Genomic DNA, 20,944 nt, shown 5'->3' with positions numbered 1-20,944 from the left:
GACTATACAAAATGGAAACAGTATTACACATCAACGCCACCAGAATAAATGTAACGAAGTCAAGAACGTAGCGAAATGTTAGAAAATAACTGATTTTTACGAAATAGCATAGTTAAATGTATTGTTCTGTCACCGAAATAAATTAAAAGTCCCCCTCCGAAATAAATTTCTGACTACGGCCCTGAACGAAGCGTACTTTCAGTTTGCTGTCACCTAGAGAACTTCCTCTGCACTATCTATATGTAGGGGAACTGTTTTGCCTTGATCATGGTGTGTGTATATATATATATATAAATAATTATATTTAATTATATTTCTGTGTCATTATATATATTTACATATTTTTCATTTCATTATGTGATTTATATTAAAAATATCTCATTATACATATTTTTTTATATATTTGTATTTTTTTCTTTTGTCATTTCACCCTATTGAACGTACATCATCACGTTTCAAAATAAAAGACCCATGTTTCACATTGGAGAATTTTTGCATTCTCTAAAACTCCATATTTCATGATTACATTTAAGAAAGAAAGGTATTTAAAATTTCACACGATATTGTTTCATACAGTAAACAGATATCCAATATCGAAGTATTCAAATTCTGTTACTTCTGTAACACGGTTATTCCTGCCAATACCGAAGCGTAGAAGGAACATCATGATGACTTTATTCAGATCCCAGAGGATGGAGAAAATATGAGATACAAACAAATATTGAAATGAAGGTCATCTATGAGAAACTTCTAAAATTCTTGGACAGTTTTCCAGCACGACGACAAAAAAAACCCAGAGAGCACCGCTTTCGGAAAAAGGGTTCAAGGATGACTTGATATTCGGGAAAGTGTACACAACGTACAAGAATACCAATTCCTCACACATCAAAGTGATAACAAGAAAGCTATGGAAAAGGCACATTCGCACACCCTTTTACCTCATCAAACATCAGCAACCACAATAAATGTGATTTAATTGTGGGTAAAATCCAATCAGAGACTCGGTCAAAGTCCTCATAAACAAGAAATCAAATCCCAGTAAAGTATACCAGGAGAAAACAAACCAATCGGTGGGCCAGCATTCCTTGGCTGAGCTAATATAGTGGAGTTTCTCCTGAGACCAAGGAAAAATCGAGACAATGATTTTTGAAAGAACTCGTCAGGATCGAAAAATCCCATCGATAAACATTGATGTCGGGGAAAAGTATGTATCAATCGCAGAAGAACTAAGCAAAGTTTGTGAAACAAATTTCATGGCTAGAACTAGCCAATAAAAAGTAGTATGCAGAATCGTCGGAAATGTGTTTTAGACCCGTGGTTGCTCGGCTTGAACTTTATGTAGGAGATTTTAATTTCTGAATTAAGTCTAGGTGTGCTCAGCCTTTTCTATAAAATACTGTTGGTGCTCGAGCATCCATAGGAACCCAGCTCCGACGTCACTTCTGTAGGTACTGAATCTTGGTTCTGCCACCAATCATACAACTGTGACAAACCTCCTCATTAAATAAGACTTTTCCGCCAGAGCAGGGGTCTCCAACGCATGGCCCCAGGCCACATTTAGCCCTTCGTCAGGGCCCACCGATCATTTTCAGAAAATGGTTCAAAACATTGAAAAAGATTAATCCTAGAATTAATTTTTTAAAGAAACAATTTCGGAATTGATGAGAGAAATAATTTTGGAATTGATGAAAGAAATAATTCCAGAATTGACGAAAATTCAGAATTCCTGAAAGAAATAATTTTTGAATTTTTGATCCGAATTTTAGAATTTTTGAAACGAATATTTTAGAATTAGTGAAAAAAATAACTCATAAATCAATAAAAGAAATAATTTCTTAATTTTTGATAGAAATTATTTCACAGTCAATGAAAGAATAATTACATAATTATTGAAAGAAATTATTTACTATATAATAACACAGGAAATTAGATGTCACTAAATTACATGAGTTGGTATCTCGCGGACTTCATGAGAAGTTTCAATTTGTCCCACCGTGTTTGAAAGGTTGAAGACCCCTGCGCCGTAGAGAGCCAACATACTACATATTTAGCGTGGTCATAAAAGACTCAAAAATGGGCATCACACCTGATGATGTATGCAGTTTGTTTTCCTTAAAGGTTTTTTTATTTTTGAGGCGTAGGATGATCACCGCAAAGGAATGAGGTAAAGGCTACCGCTTTCAACGACATGGTGTTTCCAAACAAAGGAGTCAATCAGGCGATTTCTAAAAACGACTGAAAGAGAACCAAAGCAGAGTAGTCAAAACATTTCGGTGTCGAAAGAGGAATTTGTCTGCCACAAAATCAGTCATGAGTCGCTGGGGTTGAAGTCCAGTTTGCAAATTTTTGAGTTCTTGAAGCAACTTCACGTATGTAGCCCGAGTTTTATTAGGTAAAAGTGCGTGGACCATCGGAATTGTGGCATCAAACAAAACCACGTGAACTGTGTAGAGTTGCTGGAAATGCATCGGTGCTGCACTGAAAGTTCCGTCAGCAAACCACTCTTGGCTACGCGCCAGCAATTGCAGATTGCTTCTTGTCGAGAAAATCAGCATCCGACCTGGGAGCAATTCTTCGCGAGAGTCATACATCAGGAACTGTTGTACATTGCAATCTATAATGACTTCCTGATAATTTTGGGGAATCACCAGGTCTCGGAGATTGCTCGGTAAAGCAGGAGCACTATTGTTGCATCGCACATTACAAATGGTTCTCTTCAGTGACTCCTTTTTTGGAAGTAATGCCGTGACATTGCCATGAGCTTTTGCAATAACTGACGCGACTATCTGCTGTGGCCGTTCGTTCGTAGTTATTGCATGTTGGCGTATTTGGTTAATCAGTAGCAACGCTTCTGGCCTTGCAGCTTGAGCTGCATGGTTATGATTATTTACGACTTTCACAATCGGACCGTCTGAGCCCACAGTCCAAACACGCCCCTTGCAAGTGGTGCGTTTTTCGCAAACCCAGATTCCATATTGTTCATCTGCAGATTTCTTTGAGAATACGTACATGTGGTTGTTAACATCGACCAATTTCCTTTTTCCTCTTATTGATGGAACACTTTCGGCCATGTTACGCCTAGGATCAAATACGTCGAGGCACACGAATAATATGCTGATACAACACTTAAACAACACTCAACTTGTAGGATGCACAACTGGCAATTACACAGAGAAAACAGCAAACGTATTTTGTCCAGTAAGCAGGCAAATGTAATGAGATCTTGATGTAGACAGACTGCATTGTCATTCGCAGAGCCTGTTCAGAGCCCCTCTCAGACAACAGGTGACGAGGCAAACGCGACATGTTCACAGGGACGGTGTTTTTCATAAAACATTTGTTTTGGCGATCGAAACCAGACAGAAATAAAAGTGCAAACTCGTAAATAAGCACTGGTGAATACAATACTTTTGAGTTATTCAACACAATTCGTTCATCTCAACACCCTTTATTACACTGGTGCCGGTCTATATAGTCTCTTTTGCCTCTTTTCGTCTATATAGTGCGGTCTCTTCAGAAGCTGGTTTCTTCTAGGTTCCTTCTCTTTACTGACATTGTTGCGATTCATCAATATTGATTTCCTTTCTTTGCCGAATCCCTCAGCCACTTCAGACTCATTGTTCACATTCCCACAAATTCCTCTTTCGACACCGAAATGTTTTGACTATTCTGCTTTGGTTTTCTTTCAGTCGTTTTTAGAAATCGCCTGATTGACTCCTTTGTTTGGAAACACCATGTCGTTGAAAGCGGTAGCCTTTACCTCATTCCTTTGCGGTGGTCATCCTACGCCTCAAAAATAAAAAAACCTTTAATACCAGTTCATTTTATTAGCTTTGTCCGAAGACACCATTACAATTTGACAACCTTATGTCGCCAGAATTGTCGACACTACAGTGCAGGTCACCTCTACTGCTGCCACAAATGTATTAGCTTAAGTAGGAAGCGTGAGGGGAGGGAAAAGGTACCTTTAATTTTTTTGTTCAGGAAGCGGTAATACCTCTTCTTATATTGAAAAATTTCGCAGCAACGTAATTTTGGGAAAAATATTTTATGCTTCAACTGAAAATTCCAAATTCTTAGGATCCATTAAAGTGCTACGTAATCACCTATAAAAAGGGAGGAGATGAGGAGGATCATCTTTGCAGACGCTCCACCCTCGCACTCGGTCAATCACTCAATCGCTCACTTGGTCAATCATACGGTCATTCACTTTATCAATCTTTCGGTCACTCATGCAGCCACTCAATTGGTCACTTACTTGGTCACTCATTCACTTATGCGTTCCATCACTCAGTAACTCTCTTGGTCACTCACACGGTCAGTCCTTTGATCACTCACTTGGACACTCGTACCGTCACTCATCTGGTCACATATACAGTCGCTCACTTGGTCACTCATGCAGTTAACCACTCGGTCACTCATGCAGTTAACCACTCGGTCACTTATGCGGTCATTCACTCGGTCACTCATGCGGTCATTCACTTGGTCGCTCATACGGCCATTCGGTCAGTCACTCGGTTACTCATACAGTTAATCACTCAGTCTCTCCCTTGATCACTCATATGCTCAATCACCCAGTCACTCACTTGGGAACTTACACAAGCATTTAATCTGTCACTCACTCTTGATCACTCATTCACTCAAACGTTCCATTGCTCAGTAGCTCCCTTGGTCACTCATTCACTCAAACATTCCATCGCTCAGTAGCTCCCTTGGTCACTCATTCACTCAAAAGTTCCATCGCTCAGTAGCTCCCTTGGTCACTCACACGGTCATTCGGTCAGTCACTCGGTCGCTCATACGGTTAATTACTCAGTCTATCCTTTGGTCACTCATATGTTCAATCACTCAGTCACACTTGGAAACATACACAAGCATTTAATCGGTCACACACTCTTGGTCATTCATTCACTCAAACGTTCCATCGCTCAGTAGCTCCCTTGGTCACTCAGACGGTCAATCCCTCGATCACTCATACAGTTAATCACTCGGTCGCTCATGTGGCCATTCATTTGGTCACTCATACGGCCATTCGGTCAGTCACTCGGTCACTCATACGGTTAATCACTCAGTCTCTGCCTTGGTCTTTCGTATGCTCAATCGCTCAGTCACTCACTTGGAAACTTATACAGGCATTTCATCGGTCGATCCCTCGCTCACTCGGTCACTCACATGGTCAATCACTCAATTACTCGCTTGAACAGTCATACGACCACACACTCTTACAGGCAAGTACACACTCACAGATACGGTCACTCATACGGTCATTCACTCGTAAAGTCAATTGCACACTAATTGATATGGTCACTCACGTGGTGAGTCATTCTGCCACTCGCTTAGTCATTTGTACGGTCACTAACGCACTCCTACAGTCCATTTCACACTCACTTGGTCACTCATACGGTCACTCGGTCACTCACACGGCCAATCACTCATACGTTCAGGGCAGATGAAATGTCAGGTGTGAATTTTTCGGGGGCCAAATGTAACGGGGACGAAACGTTCCAGGGGCGAAAGTTCCGGATCCCATATCTTAGTGATTCATGTATAGGGATGTATAGAGATCGACACATAGGGGCCAGCCAAAGAAAGGCGGAAGCCCGAATTTCGAACATTGGACGGACCAAATGGGCCGACCAGCTCACGAAGTGGCCAATTTCGGGGTTTGGCAGTAACACATACGTACTCATGCTCATTCAAGGATATGAAGTCAAATAAAAATAAGGTCAGTTTCCCTTATCAACATAGTAATTGATTGTATAAATACACGAGACAAGATAATTGTGGCGTAATATCAATGCAGTCAGTTTTGAACATAGTTTTGGAGTTTCATAACAAAGATTTATGCTCCAAGTTTCCTCATTTTATGACTTCAAAATGTTTCCGAGAACGAGTCAAGTCTTGCGTATGTATGTTTCGACTCAAACAAAACTGATCACCATTCTTTGAAGCAGATTGGTAAATAATTCACAGACCTATTGAACTGGTGGTTCTGCATATAAGATCGCACGAGCATTCTTCGTTCTAATTATCCTTTCACCACATCTTGGCGTTTGTATCGTGCTAAAAGAAACAATTTATAACCCAAATCAGCGATATCGGAAGCATAAATGCCGCGTGCCATTTCGGGCGGCCATTTAATGGAGTTATGTGTGAATATCTGCTATAGCTGCTCGGGCAGACATGATTTATTGAGGAGATAATACTGTTTCTTCACGGATAATTGCCTCTCCGCTCGCGTAATAAATTGTTAAAACTTCGGAAACGGCTATTGTATATATATGTATAGCGTTTCAGATGGAATGTACATTCGTACAAAAGGCATTATTTGTTCTACTCTAAGAAGGATTTGACTTAACATTGCACTTTTCATCAAGCACAAAAACTCCCAATGATGTTTCAATTTGAATTACTAATGTTTCGCCATTCGAAAATGTAATTATAGTGTTATATATAAGAGCATTCATTCTATGTTGGCATTGAATAGTACGTGTAAAGCAGAGCCGCCATTATAGGGGTTTGCGACAGGTGTGGTCACACTGGCCCCCGCGCTCACGGTAAATTATTGAAGGCTTTCACCAATTCTGAAATCATTTCTTATATTAATTCTGAATTTTCATCAACTGAAATTTTTTTCTACTGTTAATTCTGTATTTGCGGGAGTCTTTTCTTCCATTAATTCTGAAATAAATTCCATTCTGGAATCATCAGTGTACCATTAATTCTGAATTTTCATCTATTCTAGAATTATCACTCCTATTTATTCTGAATTTTTATCTATTATGAAATAATCACTTTCATTAATAAATTGCGTAATTTTTACTTCCGTAAATCTGAATTTTCCTCAATTCCGTAATTATTTCTCTTCCATCAATTCTGAATTTTTATTGGTGCTGGCATTATTTAATTCAATTATTTTTAATTCACAAAGTCCAGAATTTTCATTAGTTTCGGGAAAATTTTCACTCATTAGTACAAAATTACCTTCAGTGTTGAATTTTCATCGTTTTTTTTGTTTTAATTTACATTACTCCTCCACAAAATATATAAAATTGGGCAAAGGGGGTCCTAAAAATTTTTGGTGCCCCTAAATTATTGAGATGCACCTAGCTCCACTGTTATTTTCGCACCGGGCCCCGCGTCTGGTAAGAGTGCCCCTGGTGTGAAGCACAACTTCCAATAATAATTGCCAATATGCAAGTCCGTATAATGTTTAGTCCCGTTGCGTTTAAAACGACCAATGAACTGAAACTATTAGACAGCGATACGAAATACAAAAGCACTTAAAATTATTTATCATCGTCAGAAAAATAAATGCCTTTAATGAAGGGTGGAGATGATTTCAAGATTTCTTTCGGTTCATTACAGAATTGTGTCACAGCAGGGTTTTATATAATGATGAAATAACTACTATAATGAGATTTTCTTAATTCCCACGATTAAAAAAATGGTTTAAAAGAAAAAAAATATTCGTAATGAGATTTTATTGCGATTCCGCAATCAAAGCGTACGGTTTCAAACATTTTCAAGAGGACGGCCTGCAGTTTAGCATTTAAAGCTTTTTAACCCATTCGCATTAGTTATTTGCTGTTTCTTTTCTTATGAATAATATGAAAGAAAAAAAACAGGATACAAGTAGAGAAAAAATATATAGTTAGTGTTATTTTGCATGCATTTGCTCCGCTCTCTTTTTCTTCATTTTTTCAGTAAAAAATAAGTTTTTCCGTAATATGCTGCGCTGCGTGTGAAGCACGGCGTGTTTCCTCATTTCTCTTGACGCCATATAATATACGCTTCATACATACTATTATTATTATTTTTTTAAACTTCAAGTTTTTTGATGCGAATTGCCGCGGGCCGATCCTACGACTTAATAAACACTTGAAGTCCGGAAAATGGAATTTCGTTGCTACCCAAATAAATTTTCTTATTTATTTACTTATTTTTTTCAAGTAAAGGAAAAAAAATACGAAAACAGAGAAATTGCTCCTGAAATAGTATCACTTTGCGATTAAGCTTGTTCTCTTTTTTTGCCCCGATGGATTAACTATTTATTTTCACTCATTTTCTACTCACTGTTAGTGTTCTTTTAGCTCTTCTTCCATGTTATTATATCTGCTTCTAATGATATCTCGAACATGAAACACTAAGCGAAAAAATAAATAATCCGATTTTTTAACGCTCGATTCCTCTTCAAAAACAAGAACGTCTCAACTGTTTTCAAAATCAGTCCGAAAATCAGCCCGAGTGGCGTCGGAGTAAGATGTTCGTATGCCACTACGAAGGTTGCCGCCAGGTCCCGAGTTCGAATCGGGGGAAAGAATATAGAACGAGGTATTTTCCGTAACGAGCTTGAGGCGACCACCGATAGATGACGCCTTCATTTCCAACCCAACTAGTTAAAGACTGTAAATTGCGGAAAAACGATATGGCCGAAGTTGGTGTGTGGCGAAGTATTAGTCTGAAAATCAACCTATTGACAAAACATATTGGTCGTTTACAGTGAAAGTTTCTATTTTTAGAAACATACTTATTCGGAAACATCACATTTTCCAATAGAAATATTTTTAGTTTTCTTGTCAAAAATATTTCTATTTAGTATATTCGTAACACTTTCATTGAGATCGAAACAATAGCTAATCGAATTATATTGATACATTTAGGTGTACAAAATCTAAAATCATTTTCATTTTATTTATGGACAAGATTCCGATGCGTGCGTTCCTCCGCGCACGCAAAATCAATAAATATACCGAATCGTATACGCCGCATTAAAGCAAAAGTTGCACGACTAAGACTTCTTTAAAAAAAATGAATGAACCCCTTCAACAAACATACAAAATATTATAAAATTCAACGTTTTTAATTGCATATCCATTTCTGTTATAAAAAAAATCATTCCTAGTCATAACTTGAGGAAATAAAATTGAATTTTATAATCGCATTCCCAAATCACTTTGAGAAATAAAGTTAGCAGAGCATTCATTATACCTTTGCGTATATCGCGATTATTCATATAGTAGAAGGTAAAAGAAAAAACATTAAATTTATTTGACAGTCAGCAAGCAGAGCACCACAAAGAAAGAAAAGTTCCACTGGAAATTATTGAAAGAGTTGATTCTGTGGATGTGTGTGTACTGTATATCTCACTGACAGACCTGTACTCAGGCCCGGAACTAGGATTTTTTTGGTTGTGGGGGGGGGGGGGGCAAACATGATTTTTCCGAACCCCACTACTGTAAAAACTTTATAACGGCATTTTTATTCCCATTTGAAATTTCCGACCTCTAAATCTTGCCTCAAGGGGAAGTTTCCCCCCTTTGCCCCCAACAGTTTCGGCCCTGCCTGCACTCCCCAAATGCTTACAATGGACTTTCCCACCGTTTGGAAATGACGCTGAAAACATTGGGAGTAAAAATTCTGAAAACATATGGCCGGCTCACCGCCTCTGCGTATTCTTACAGACAAAAAAGAAAAGAAATCAATGACTCAATTGCTCTCTCTCTTCTTTTGTATATGTTCGACAATATGCAAGAACTGTTTCAGCAACGCGTTTTCACTGTCTAAAGAAATTGCGATCATTTGATGTATGTAAATGGCGTTTTTAAAAAAAAGATTGGGAGTTTGAGTTGAAGCGAAAACATCGAATAATTGAGGTTTTGCATCAAATAAATAAATTATTTTAACATTAAAATGTATAAGAACCAAGTGCGACCGAAGCGAAACGTCACCATCTTATCAATGTGAGGCCGATTCGTCGATTGGAAGCGACAACACGAGTCAAGCAACGAGAGCGACAACAGCCGACATTAAGTTAAACGACTGGGGGCGTTGGAAGTCATCCACTGAAAGCGACCTTTAAATGCTATTAAGTTTGCGACTGTACTTCGTGCAGACGAGTGTGTTCGTTAATAATCTTGAGGAAATATTAGAAAAATAAAATTTGTGAGAAATGGATCCGAAGCATCTGTATTTATCAAGTCCATATTTTAATGAGACATCTGACACAAACTCTAAAAAGGCGGTCGTGTTGTGAATAAATAAATAATGTATCATTTAATCGATTACTCTCTTACTTACCATCACATCTCACCTACTTACCCCCGACCGTCGTGAGATAGATTAGTTTTACCCTACTGTTGTAGGGTTAAGCTTAGTCTAGTGCTGCCGTTATACAGCGCTTGGTTCAAGGCTATAGATTTATATCTTTAGCAACAAACCAGAAGACGGATATTAAGAGGGTGGCACCGCCCCCCCCCCGAACTTAAGCTATACCGGCGCACGTTTCGGGATTTATTTCCGTCTCTCCCTGTCGGAGTATGTACTGAGCAGGATGGCACCGTTGAATCTACAGACTTTAACCCTGATGCCCTCAGGGGCTGGACGGAGGTACAAATTTATGCATAACCATAGCAAACCCATGAACCGCAATTATGAAATTTTCAGCTTTCATGTTCACGCGGGAAAAGAGAGAGAGACCATCCACACACACACACAAAAGAGAAAAAAAACCCGGTGAATTGCAAACGCGAAAAGTAAAGTGAAATCCCATTCGATTCAGATTTGGTCGGTCGTCTGCTGCTGTCACCGGAAAAGATCGTTTCTAGTTGTCGACGATCTCTTCCTTTCTGTAGAATGGGATCAGTCTTGCGAATACAGACAACTGCACACGACTTGTTTATCGCTTCAAGTCTCTTGCAGTGGGCGACCAATCTAAAAGACCGAGCAACGTACAAACGAGGTTCCCCTCACCATATGTAGGTACGTCAAGAAACGATACCATCCCTAATACTACAAAGCAAAAACTGCGTTTTAATTGTACAAAAATGTCAAGTACAGTATAAGACAAAAAAAAAACAAAAAAAAAAAAACGTCATACAACGAAGGGAAACAAATTCTAGTGACGATGAACGGAAACAATGCAAATCGATAGAATTAGAAAGTAAAAAAAATCACACTGAGAATAAAAACAGCGAAGGGTATGAGAGAAATCCTGTAAACAAAAAAACACAAATAATCAATTACAAACACAAATAATCTCTTGGTTAAGGTAATCCAAAGCCAAAAATAAAGGAAATAAACACTTGGCTGAATCTGAGGAGCTCGACTTGTTTCTCGGAACCAAAATAAGATTAGAAAATAAGATCCCATCATGGTCATGATAAAGTCAGCGTTCAGCTTCGAATTTTTGTCAGGAAATTCAGTAGTTTAATCGACTGCTACCGTCATCTTCCGTATTTAGTATAAACAATGTGAAATAAAATTTACATACAGTAAACTGATTGAAAAAATCTTTTTTTTTAGGTTGAAGATGCGACTCGTTTGAATACGTTACAAATTGAAAAAAATCTAAGTAATACATTTTTACCACAATTTCTTAAACTTATAAATTTCAAGTCGTCAAAAATAGACGAAAAACAATGTTCCGAGATATAGACAGTTTTAATTAAAACACTGGGAAAAACTGGTTTTTACGTCACATATGCAAAGTGAACGCTTAAGTTTCTTTGCCGCAAATTACTGACGAACCATTGAACCTAGAGGCATACTTCAAATTAGAAAAAGTATCAATATTGTAGACTTCATATACGTCCTTCATATTGCATGGGGTTGTATATATAGTTATTAAATTAAAAAAACCCAAATGGGAATTCCAATCAATGCCACCGCAGGCACAGTAAATTCAACGAAATTGTGATTTTCAAGGTACAATATCCATGTACTTATTTGGCTCTCACAGAGTTCATATATGATGTACCCATATGAAATGTAGGAAGTGTCTTAGATGACTAATGCGATTCAACTGTCCTTGCGAGGAATTGAACCCACATCCTCTCATTTGCCGGGTGAGCGGCCTTGACCACTAGACTGCAAAGGTAACGAATATCTTAATTTTTCCTTAAGCCGGGTTTTCCTAGGAGGAGGTCTCCTATGCCACGTGCAACGTGAATCGCCCAGCGCGACATGCCGTCCATTCACCAATGGGAAAAGAGACACGACTGTTTTCCAACAGAGCGCAACATGCCTCACTCCAGCGCTTTACGTAGGGCGTGAAAGCCATAAAAATTATTGCTTCCCCGAGGCCCGAGACGACCGCGAATCCTGACAAAGACTTTCATTATCTTTAACTTTAATTATCTCACCAATGGTCCCCTAGCCCACTCTTGTGGGGCGGGGGCATAAGAAAACACAAACACGTAGCGTGATAAAGTTACGCGTTTCTGCCTACGCAAAATGGTCCTATTCAGTTCACGTGGAGCAAAATAAAAATTATCGTGATAATTTCGCGCGATAGAAGTGACACTTCTAGGTGTGAAACATTTAAGTTGGATTAGTAGAGATTTTAAATTTAAATAAATGCCGTAATAATCGAATAGTAAATTCCACATGTGGCAGATTTGTTTACTGAAAATTTCTAGTGATAATCGTGGTTTGCTCTAAACCAGAGGGGGGGGGGGGGGGAGCTTTTTATCGGGACTGAAGTCTAGTACAGGAGTGAAGAGTAAGAAAAAAATAAAAATAAAAAAAGTGAGTGCTCGGGATGTACAGCGTTATGACAGCGCACCCAATTAGGAGCTGGCACCGTGACGTCACAAAATATACTCTCGCGTGGCCAGTATGGCATCAGTGGGGGATAAGGGAAGGTAAAAACTGACTTTGCCTGACACAAACCGTCCAAACCAACCCCCACCCAGTTTATTTTCTTACGCGGCCCAATGTCAATTGACATCCCCCACCTCACAACTCGTCTGCATCTCGGAACTTCATCATACAATTAGTTATTCTACGGAATGGGTTTTGAGGAAAAAGAAAGCATTTCATTTTTTGTGATGGTTTCCTTTCTCCTCACAAACTTTCACTCTTACGTCTCTCTCTTTCTCGCTGTAAAAGTTTCCCTTCAAAAACCTGCTCCTGGGAAAACCCGACTTTAAAGCTCGTGCGCACTGAACGGGACCGTACATGGGCAGTCGGATCTAATTCAGACCAAAGCTCGCAATTGCTGACACTGCCACCTGTTAAAAACATTCGTATGGATAGCGGAGAGTTATATCATCCTCGGATAAAATATTACTTAATAAAAAACATTTTTTTCCTACAGCCGCAAGGGAAACGAATCAAATTATCCAATGCAAATTTGCGAAATTCCATTTTTTTTCACTTCTAGTTTTTTTTGTTCAAAATCAGTGACAGTTAAAAAAATACTGGGTGGACAATGTGTGTGAATATGTAAAAATAATTAATACTTTTTCTGAGTTTGCACGAACCCACTTATAATGATTTAGCAGACGAACTTTAGAATTCTAAATGAAATGTGCCTTTATCAAAGGATTATTAGTAAAATGTTAATTAATAAAATGTTTGGTTTCCCCAATGGGTTTCACACCGGGTATGATGTCAATTTGTCTTTTATCTTTTTTTTTGACTTTTTGACTTCCTGTATTTTAATTAAATCTGTTTTTTTTCAATGGTGATGAAAACGTGATTTATTGGTGATTTTTTTGTTTCTTTAGTGAAAAAAAATCACGTTAGCAGTTTTATTAGATTTTAAAAAGGGAAGAAAAATAGCCGCATGATCTCGCGTGGTTAAAAAAGCAAAGAACACGTCCTCAAAACTTGAAAAAAAGTAAGCAATTAGCATTTAAATTTTTCGTTTGGCTTGAAAAAAGAGGATTTTTTCACGAATTCAAAGAAAACCGTCGAGTTGTAAATTCATGTTTTGCCTGCAATTATTCAAATTAGGGGATTGGAACATTTGTAATATGCCTAACGTGATTAATGGAAAGAAAATCTTTCTAAAGAGATGAGATTTAATAGGAAACCCATGAGAGGCTGTTGTTTAAATGGTTTCTTTAGGGTTTTTTTAATTAAATTCTTCTCCAGAAAATTTTTTTAAACAAAATTATATTCACTTCGAAAAATTATAAATATTATTCGTTTTAGAGAAAATTACGTAAATACTGTACTTAATAATCTGTTACACGTGAGACTTCTCGCAATAAATGAGCGAAAATTATTTTGCTGAGACAACAAAGAGATGACTATGACCACTTTCATAAAAATGTTAACAAATTCATTGTAGTCAATACAGGTGAACATGGCTGATTCAAACTTGATTATTTCAAATTTTTGGATAATTCAAATTTTAAGAATCCTCCATGAGATTTCTATTTAATTTAATGTTAAAATTACCTGTTTAATTCGACCATTTTCCTTATGTTTTGGATAATTCGAAGTTTGATTCAGGTATTTCATTTGCAAAATGTCTATTTTCTCAGAGTTTTTGGTTGAATTTCGGTCATCCTTTTCTTTATTCCATTGTTTGCTGATCTTTTCCAGAGTATAAAAAGTAGCCAACATTGAAAAAATTCCAAGCAACAAAATCTAAACTTTTTTTGTTGGAGGCTTTAAGCAAGAAACTATGTTTCCAAGAAAAAATGTTTTCGTTACCAGTTACACACACTAGCTTTCGTATTTCCGTGGGCAGTTGGATTTCCACCGGATCTTGGATGACTTCAATAGCTCCTGCGAAGAGCAGATGCAAATGCCACCACTCAGAAGATACGGAAGTTTGTGTGCTTGAGTGGCAATCTCTACACAGACGGAATGTTTAAAAGCTTGAGTGCTGAAATCCTAGTCACTTGTCTGGTAAAATGCGTTGGAAATCCATGTCTCTCAGAACCGTTCAAAATTCGTCAGATGTTTTGATGCACACATCTGATGAATTTTAAAGGATTGAAAATCAGCCGATATTCACAGCTCAAAATAATATTCGAGTGCAATGCTATTTTTTATACAAAAATTCAACAAAACGACAATAAAAAGTAATTTTGTGTTTCTAACATGATAAAATTTGAATTACACAAACAGTATCGTACACAGGATTTTCTTGGGGGGGGGGGGGTTGTTTTTCAGTTCGTAAAACTAAAATTTGAAAAAAATTCAACCAATAAGATTATTGGTTGCACTTGTAACCAATGAGCGCTTTATTGGTTGGATATTTATAAAAGTGGATTAAGGAAGGAATAAAGTTTTATAAAAGGGATTTTATCAAACTTTTATAGTGTAATCCTGGCCTAAGATTCATTTAAAAAATTTGGCTTGAATTTTTTTAAATTTTATTATTAAACAAACAGGACCAAAATGGACAAAACAGACAAAAAAAAAAAAGAAATTAGACAAAACCTTTTCAACCCAAAGGGATATAAATAACTAATTAAAAAGAAGTTATTTAATTTGTGAAAACATAAAACATAAGGATGACATACAAATGTCGGAAAAAATATTGATTCATCGAATGGATACTAAAGGATTAAGACACCATTGGTACACATACTGTATATAATGTAGCATATTAAAATCAGTTTCGCTCATAATTTTTTTTGATTTCTGCGGAGACGCGGTTTTATAAATAATTTTTACGTCGAAAACATTTATTATTTGACATTTAAACGGCTGAAGCAATGTAAAACGATTGCGAATCGGTGATTCACCCATAAAAGATTCTTCCGCGATCAACGTATTACAAAGGGAAGGGGTTTTCACTACTGGTCCCATGAACCACCATAATTTGTTTCTCGGTAGTACAATTGTTTCACTGGTATCGGACCAGCGGACCACCGATTATTTCGAAAGCTGCAATGCGTCACAAAATAAAAATATCTGAATTTTTACCCGTTCCCCCGTTCTCTAACTTCTAATTAGATAGTTGTAACCCTGTCTCTTTCAAGCCCAACAAAAAACTACGTCTCTAAATGCTATATTCACTGAGATATTTGAATTCAAAAACCAGTGAAAAGTTATGAAAGAACAGAAAAAACTAGCAGACAACGCTTCTTTCCCTCATTTATCGTCCAGTGAGTTTGACGAGCTCCCTCTCGAAAATTTTGGAAATTATCGTCAGAAGGCAGTTTGTGAAGTGGATAGACGAGAATAATGTATTGTCGGATAATCAGCATGGGTTCAGGAAGGGGAAGTCATGTGTAACTAACCTCCTTTGCTTCTATGATCACGTGACTAAGGCTTTGGGTAAGAGCAAAAATGTAGATGTTGTTTACCTTGATTTCCAGAAGATATTCGATCGGGTCCAACATAGTAAACTCTTGAAGCGTTTACACGAGGTTGAAATTGGGGGCAACTTGCTGAATTGGATAGAATCGTGGTTAAGAGATGGGGCGCAACGAGTTATGGTGAACGGGGAATTCTCTGGTTAGACAGACGTCACAAGTGGAGTTCCTCAAGGAATTGTCCTTGGCGCCATAATTTTTTCCCTTTTTCTCGACAAACTCGATCAGGGTATCGATGGAATTACTAGCAAATTCGCGGATGATGTGAAGCTAATGGGGATAATCGGGAATCAAAACGATAGTGAGTTGCTCCAGACCAACTTAAACAGGATTGCAGCATGGGCAAATGAATGAAGCATGACGTTTAGCGTTGATAAGTGCATGGTCGCTCATTTTGGTTCGAACAACCCACGGTTCTCTTACGAGTTGAATGGTGTCACTATCCCGGATGCAACTAGGGTCACCGATTTGGGAATTCTCATTGACGAGCGGCTTAGGTTTTCTGAAGATTGTTCAGTGGTGGTCAAAAAATCGAATAGAATGCTTGGACTCATTTTCAAGAAGGTCTCTTCGCGTTCTCCTAAAGTCATTCTTCCGCTTATTAGAGGTTTAGTTTGTCCTGGACTGGAGTATGCTGTAAGGTTTTGGAGACCATACCTACAGAGGGACATAGCCTTGGTTGAAGGGATGCAGAAAAGAGGTACGCGTGTCCTTATTGGCACACGGGGCTTGAGTTATGAAGAGAGACTTCATTTTTTGAATATGTTCACATTGGATGAACGCAGGTGTCGAGGAGATATGATCGAAGTGTTTAAAATTTTCAATGGGATGCATAGGAAGGACCATGAACTTTTAGTACACCGCCAATCGACTGCTTTTACAAGGGGACACCAGTATCGATTGGTGAGGGACAATGCAAGGTTATGGTGTCGCAGGGAATTTTTCTCTAATAGGGTTGTTAATAAATGGAATAGCTTACCCCCGGAGGTAGTAAATTGTAACACAATTGACACGTTTAAAAAGAAATACGATAAACATGTTGGGGTAAATCGAGAAGCTATCCATTCTTAGAATAAGACAACCATAATTATTGTTTATGGGCATTGTATAATATTTTATCACGTGTATATATTGTTTACAATTTTTGTTAATTGCGTTTTTAATTGGGTTGCTATATTTTTGAAATATATGGCATCCATATTTTTATGGGCATCTTTTTCTCAGCCACTTCGTTGGGCATTTTGCCTGTTGTGGCGTTGTATTTGTATTTGTATTTATGCTGTTCCTTCCCAACTTTTCACCAATTTTTGAATTCAAATATCTCAGTCAATATAACACTTACAAACATGGAATTTTTTTTGTTGGGCTTGGAAGAGGCAGGACAACAACTTTCTAATTTAAAGTTAGAAAACAGAGGACCGTATAAAAATTAAATTTTTTATTTGACATTTTATTTTTTTATCACTTTATAAAAACTCTTAAAAAGTACTCTTAAAACAGATAAGGTCATTTCTGAACACAGTTTGAGCAGTTTTTAATTTGGAACTATACCTCTACGACAAACAGTTGATGAGGTAAAGGACTTAAAGGACACCCTGCATAGTTATGAACACAATGGTTCAATTTTCATTTTCGTAAGCTAAGGTACTTTCTCATTTTGGATTCGGCTCTTACGAATTCTATCCTTTGCCATATTTTTAAATGAACTATCCAGGAGATGATTTTACGTAAGTTTTCATTCGATAACATACGCACAAGCTCGCATATAACAACTCGATCGTGGTCAGTTTGCGTAAGTAATGATTTTAAATTTGCTCCATTAACGTGAACTGGTTTGCTAGTTTCTACTGTAAATTGAATAGTAGTTTAATATAAAAGTCTGATGTGTACAAAACTAAATGAAGGTATTATTTTTCTTAGATTGACAGTCTGATGTTCTCGACTCTTGTCGCAAATAGAAATCAAAGCACGTTTGATCGTGTTGTTTTTTTGGTTGAAATTCGAAACCACGATAAAAAAATAATAATACAGCATCAGATTTTCACTATTGCCATCAGCAACTTTAAAGTAAAAAACAAAAATTGGCTTGAACGTTCCAAATCCCCAATGAAATTATCTCTTTTCTGTATTTTACACTAAGAGAATATAAATCTCACGGATTTACGAAATTCTACGAAGAATTTCAAGTTTTGCCGACAAGTTAAAAAGAAACTGCTGTTATATATTTTTTTCCCAACTCGTCATTAAAGGAATTTTAAGTTTGAAAGAAGAAAAAATATATTATACTAAATGCACATGCTGAAATCTAATTTCATCAGATTTCTCAAGAATCAGGTGGCAATGGCTGCAGGCTACCAAAAAAAGATTTTTAGTTTACGACAGTTTTTATACTACACGTATTGACCAAATACAGTCGAACTTGGTTGAAGTCCAAAGTCACTGGAAAAAAGTTCAAATTATCCAATTAATCTATATCCTGGATCTGTAAAGTTACTACAAATAGAAACTTAATCATCTACATTCACAAAGGATACTAGTAATCAATTATTAAAATTTTAGAATCATTACGAGAAACTGTTTCTCAAATTTTACTTATCATCCTTATGCCGTCAAGGAAATAAACTTCCATTAACGAATTACGAGTTCTGACCTTTCCGATATTTTCCATACTCTTAATGGTGGCAAAAAGATGCAGATTCAGTGACACACAGTCTCAGCTGAACAATGTTAAAATGGGCATTAAATTATGAAAAAAAAAGTGGAGGAAAAACAGAATTTCAAAACTTTTATTAGCCTTTAAAAATTTGTTGTTCAACAACTTGATCGGAAAAATCAAAGTCTGACTTCTTGTAGAATTTTTCCAAACTGAATTTGCTCCTACAAAAAAAAAATCATGATTTTTTCCCTCCAACTTAGAATTATCCAAAAAAGTCAAATTAAACAAGAAATTTTAACATTAAATTAGATAGAAAACTCAAGGAGAGTTTGTAAAAGTTATGAATTATTCGAAATTCGAATTAACCAAGTTCTACTGTATTTAGTAGAACATGCTTTCCTCCATTTCTTTACATTTTATTTTTTTAAACGTTAATTTAATTACTTATATTTGCGCATTGTTAACTGCAAATGTTCTCCGCACAGTATCTGAACGCTAAGTGAGTTATGAACTCAAGGATGCATTTGAACGGAATTTAATGAGCACTAAGCATTATTCCGGGTAAGCACATCCAGAATGATTCTCACTAAATCATAGCCGCTTATTAGAGAAAGCAATTTCTTAGCTGTGACAATAAATTTATTACAAGTGACCATTTGAGGCCAGCAGCAGGCGTTAACTTCAGTGGTGTAATCTCCATCGAGATGATAGGTTCAAAATCATGATGGTCGTTCTCACGCTATCTCTGAAACTGTATTTTCGGATGCGAAATCAATCTTATTATATATTTGAACGTTACTTAATCCAATGAATCGAACGATTATGTTGCACAATAGAGTCTGTTTTCAATACTGGACACTTTTTCCGATAGAATTGACATATGATCTCAAGGACGCTGGAAGACAAAAATGATTGGCTTTCCTCGAAGGATAGTATGTATGTTCCTATAAAGATGTATTCTCCCCTTGTACTTAATACAAGACAGTGAAAACTGACTGTTTTTATGTAACGATCCTAATTTTGAAACTTTTCTAAAAATTATGACCTCGACATACAAAAACAGCCAGTTTTCCCCATGCCTCCATGGGCTCCACTCAGACGCGTATTTTGTAAGTGCACCGCTATTCCACCAATTACACGATTTTTTTTAGTGAAGAGTTCTATTCAACCAATCACGTTCTTTCTTAGTTTACGATAATTCTCAATATCATACGATCTGTTGTGCTTTCTGTCATTAGGCTACGTTATTAACATTATAACTATTAACACGCGGTGTGCTATACTAATATTGTTTACTTTTTAATTCGCGTAAAGGAAAAATGAAAATGCTGTGGTTAATCGTAGTGAGTGACGAAGGTAGTAATACATTTCGTAAAAGACAAAATGTTTCCAATGTTCTTCACTGAAATTATATGCTTTTGGTAGCAGTCTTAGGCCTTAATCCGACGTTTGAGTTCGTGCAGATGATAGTGTATCAGACTGTTAACCGAATCTATCTCATTGATATTATAATTTATTTTTTCACTCCTCTTCCGAAAAAAATTTTAATCTTTTCATTTTTTTGCAGATATAATAAATTAAAATATATTTGTAGAATCTTAAAATTTTAGTATATAATAAATCAATTAAATACTATAACAAAAAACATGTAGAAAAAATTATTAAGACCAATAATAATATTTAAAAAAAATGTAATTCCCTGTAGCATAGCTTGCCTATTCCGATATTCTGATATTTAAATAGATGCTCAAATATTTTATAGTTGTTTACGATTGTTTACGATTGAACGATATATTTTTTCATACTATAATTTATCTATTTATTTTTAGTCGATTTGCTATAGGAAAATTCATTGATAAATTGGAGAAGTTTTTTACTAAAATTTGCAAAGATTTTCTATCACATTTTCAGAAATTTGAAATCGTGATTCGCCTTTAACTGTTTGAATATTTCAGTTTGCTTTCAGTGCATAAATTTGTCGGTTTAAAAAATAAAATTGTTTATATCGCATTGAAAATAGCGCAATTGCACATTTGAAATGTCTCAGGGAACAGCGGTGGAAATATCTTATCTACCTTGTTTGCACCGCTGTTCGGCGGTCAGATACGAAAAAATGAAGATATCGTAGAGTTTCGCAAATTACCGTAGAGGCCGAAGAAACGTGATTGGCTGTGAGGAAAAATTACGAAAAAATCGTGTAATATCACGGAATAGCGATGCATTT

The 20,944-nt window shown here is 36.7% G+C and overlaps 1 protein-coding gene across 1 annotated transcript; it reads right to left on the bottom strand.

The window, feature by feature from the left end:
* Positions 1–2,225: 2,225 nt before the first annotated feature.
* Positions 2,226–3,071, bottom strand: LOC149067659 (uncharacterized). Its single transcript, XM_089252419.1, has one exon. The coding sequence runs from the start codon at positions 3,069–3,071 to the stop codon at positions 2,226–2,228; it is 846 nt and encodes a 281-aa protein (XP_089108545.1).
* Between the last annotated feature and the right edge of the window lie 17,873 nt (positions 3,072–20,944).

This window comes from Pholcus phalangioides, unplaced genomic scaffold (genome assembly GCF_987345545.1).
Source record: "Pholcus phalangioides strain wild (caught in Gottingen) unplaced genomic scaffold, Ppha-v1.0 ptg000029l_1, whole genome shotgun sequence".
Taxonomy (NCBI): domain Eukaryota; kingdom Metazoa; phylum Arthropoda; class Arachnida; order Araneae; family Pholcidae; genus Pholcus; species Pholcus phalangioides.
The sequence above is the reverse complement of the archived record's forward strand: the minus strand, read 5'-3'. Positions and strand labels throughout refer to the sequence as shown.

Coding starts and splice junctions, on each gene's coding strand:
- LOC149067659 (XM_089252419.1), bottom strand. CDS start 3,071: ATGGCCGAAAGTGTTCCATCAATAAGAGGAAAAAGGAAATTGGTCGAT.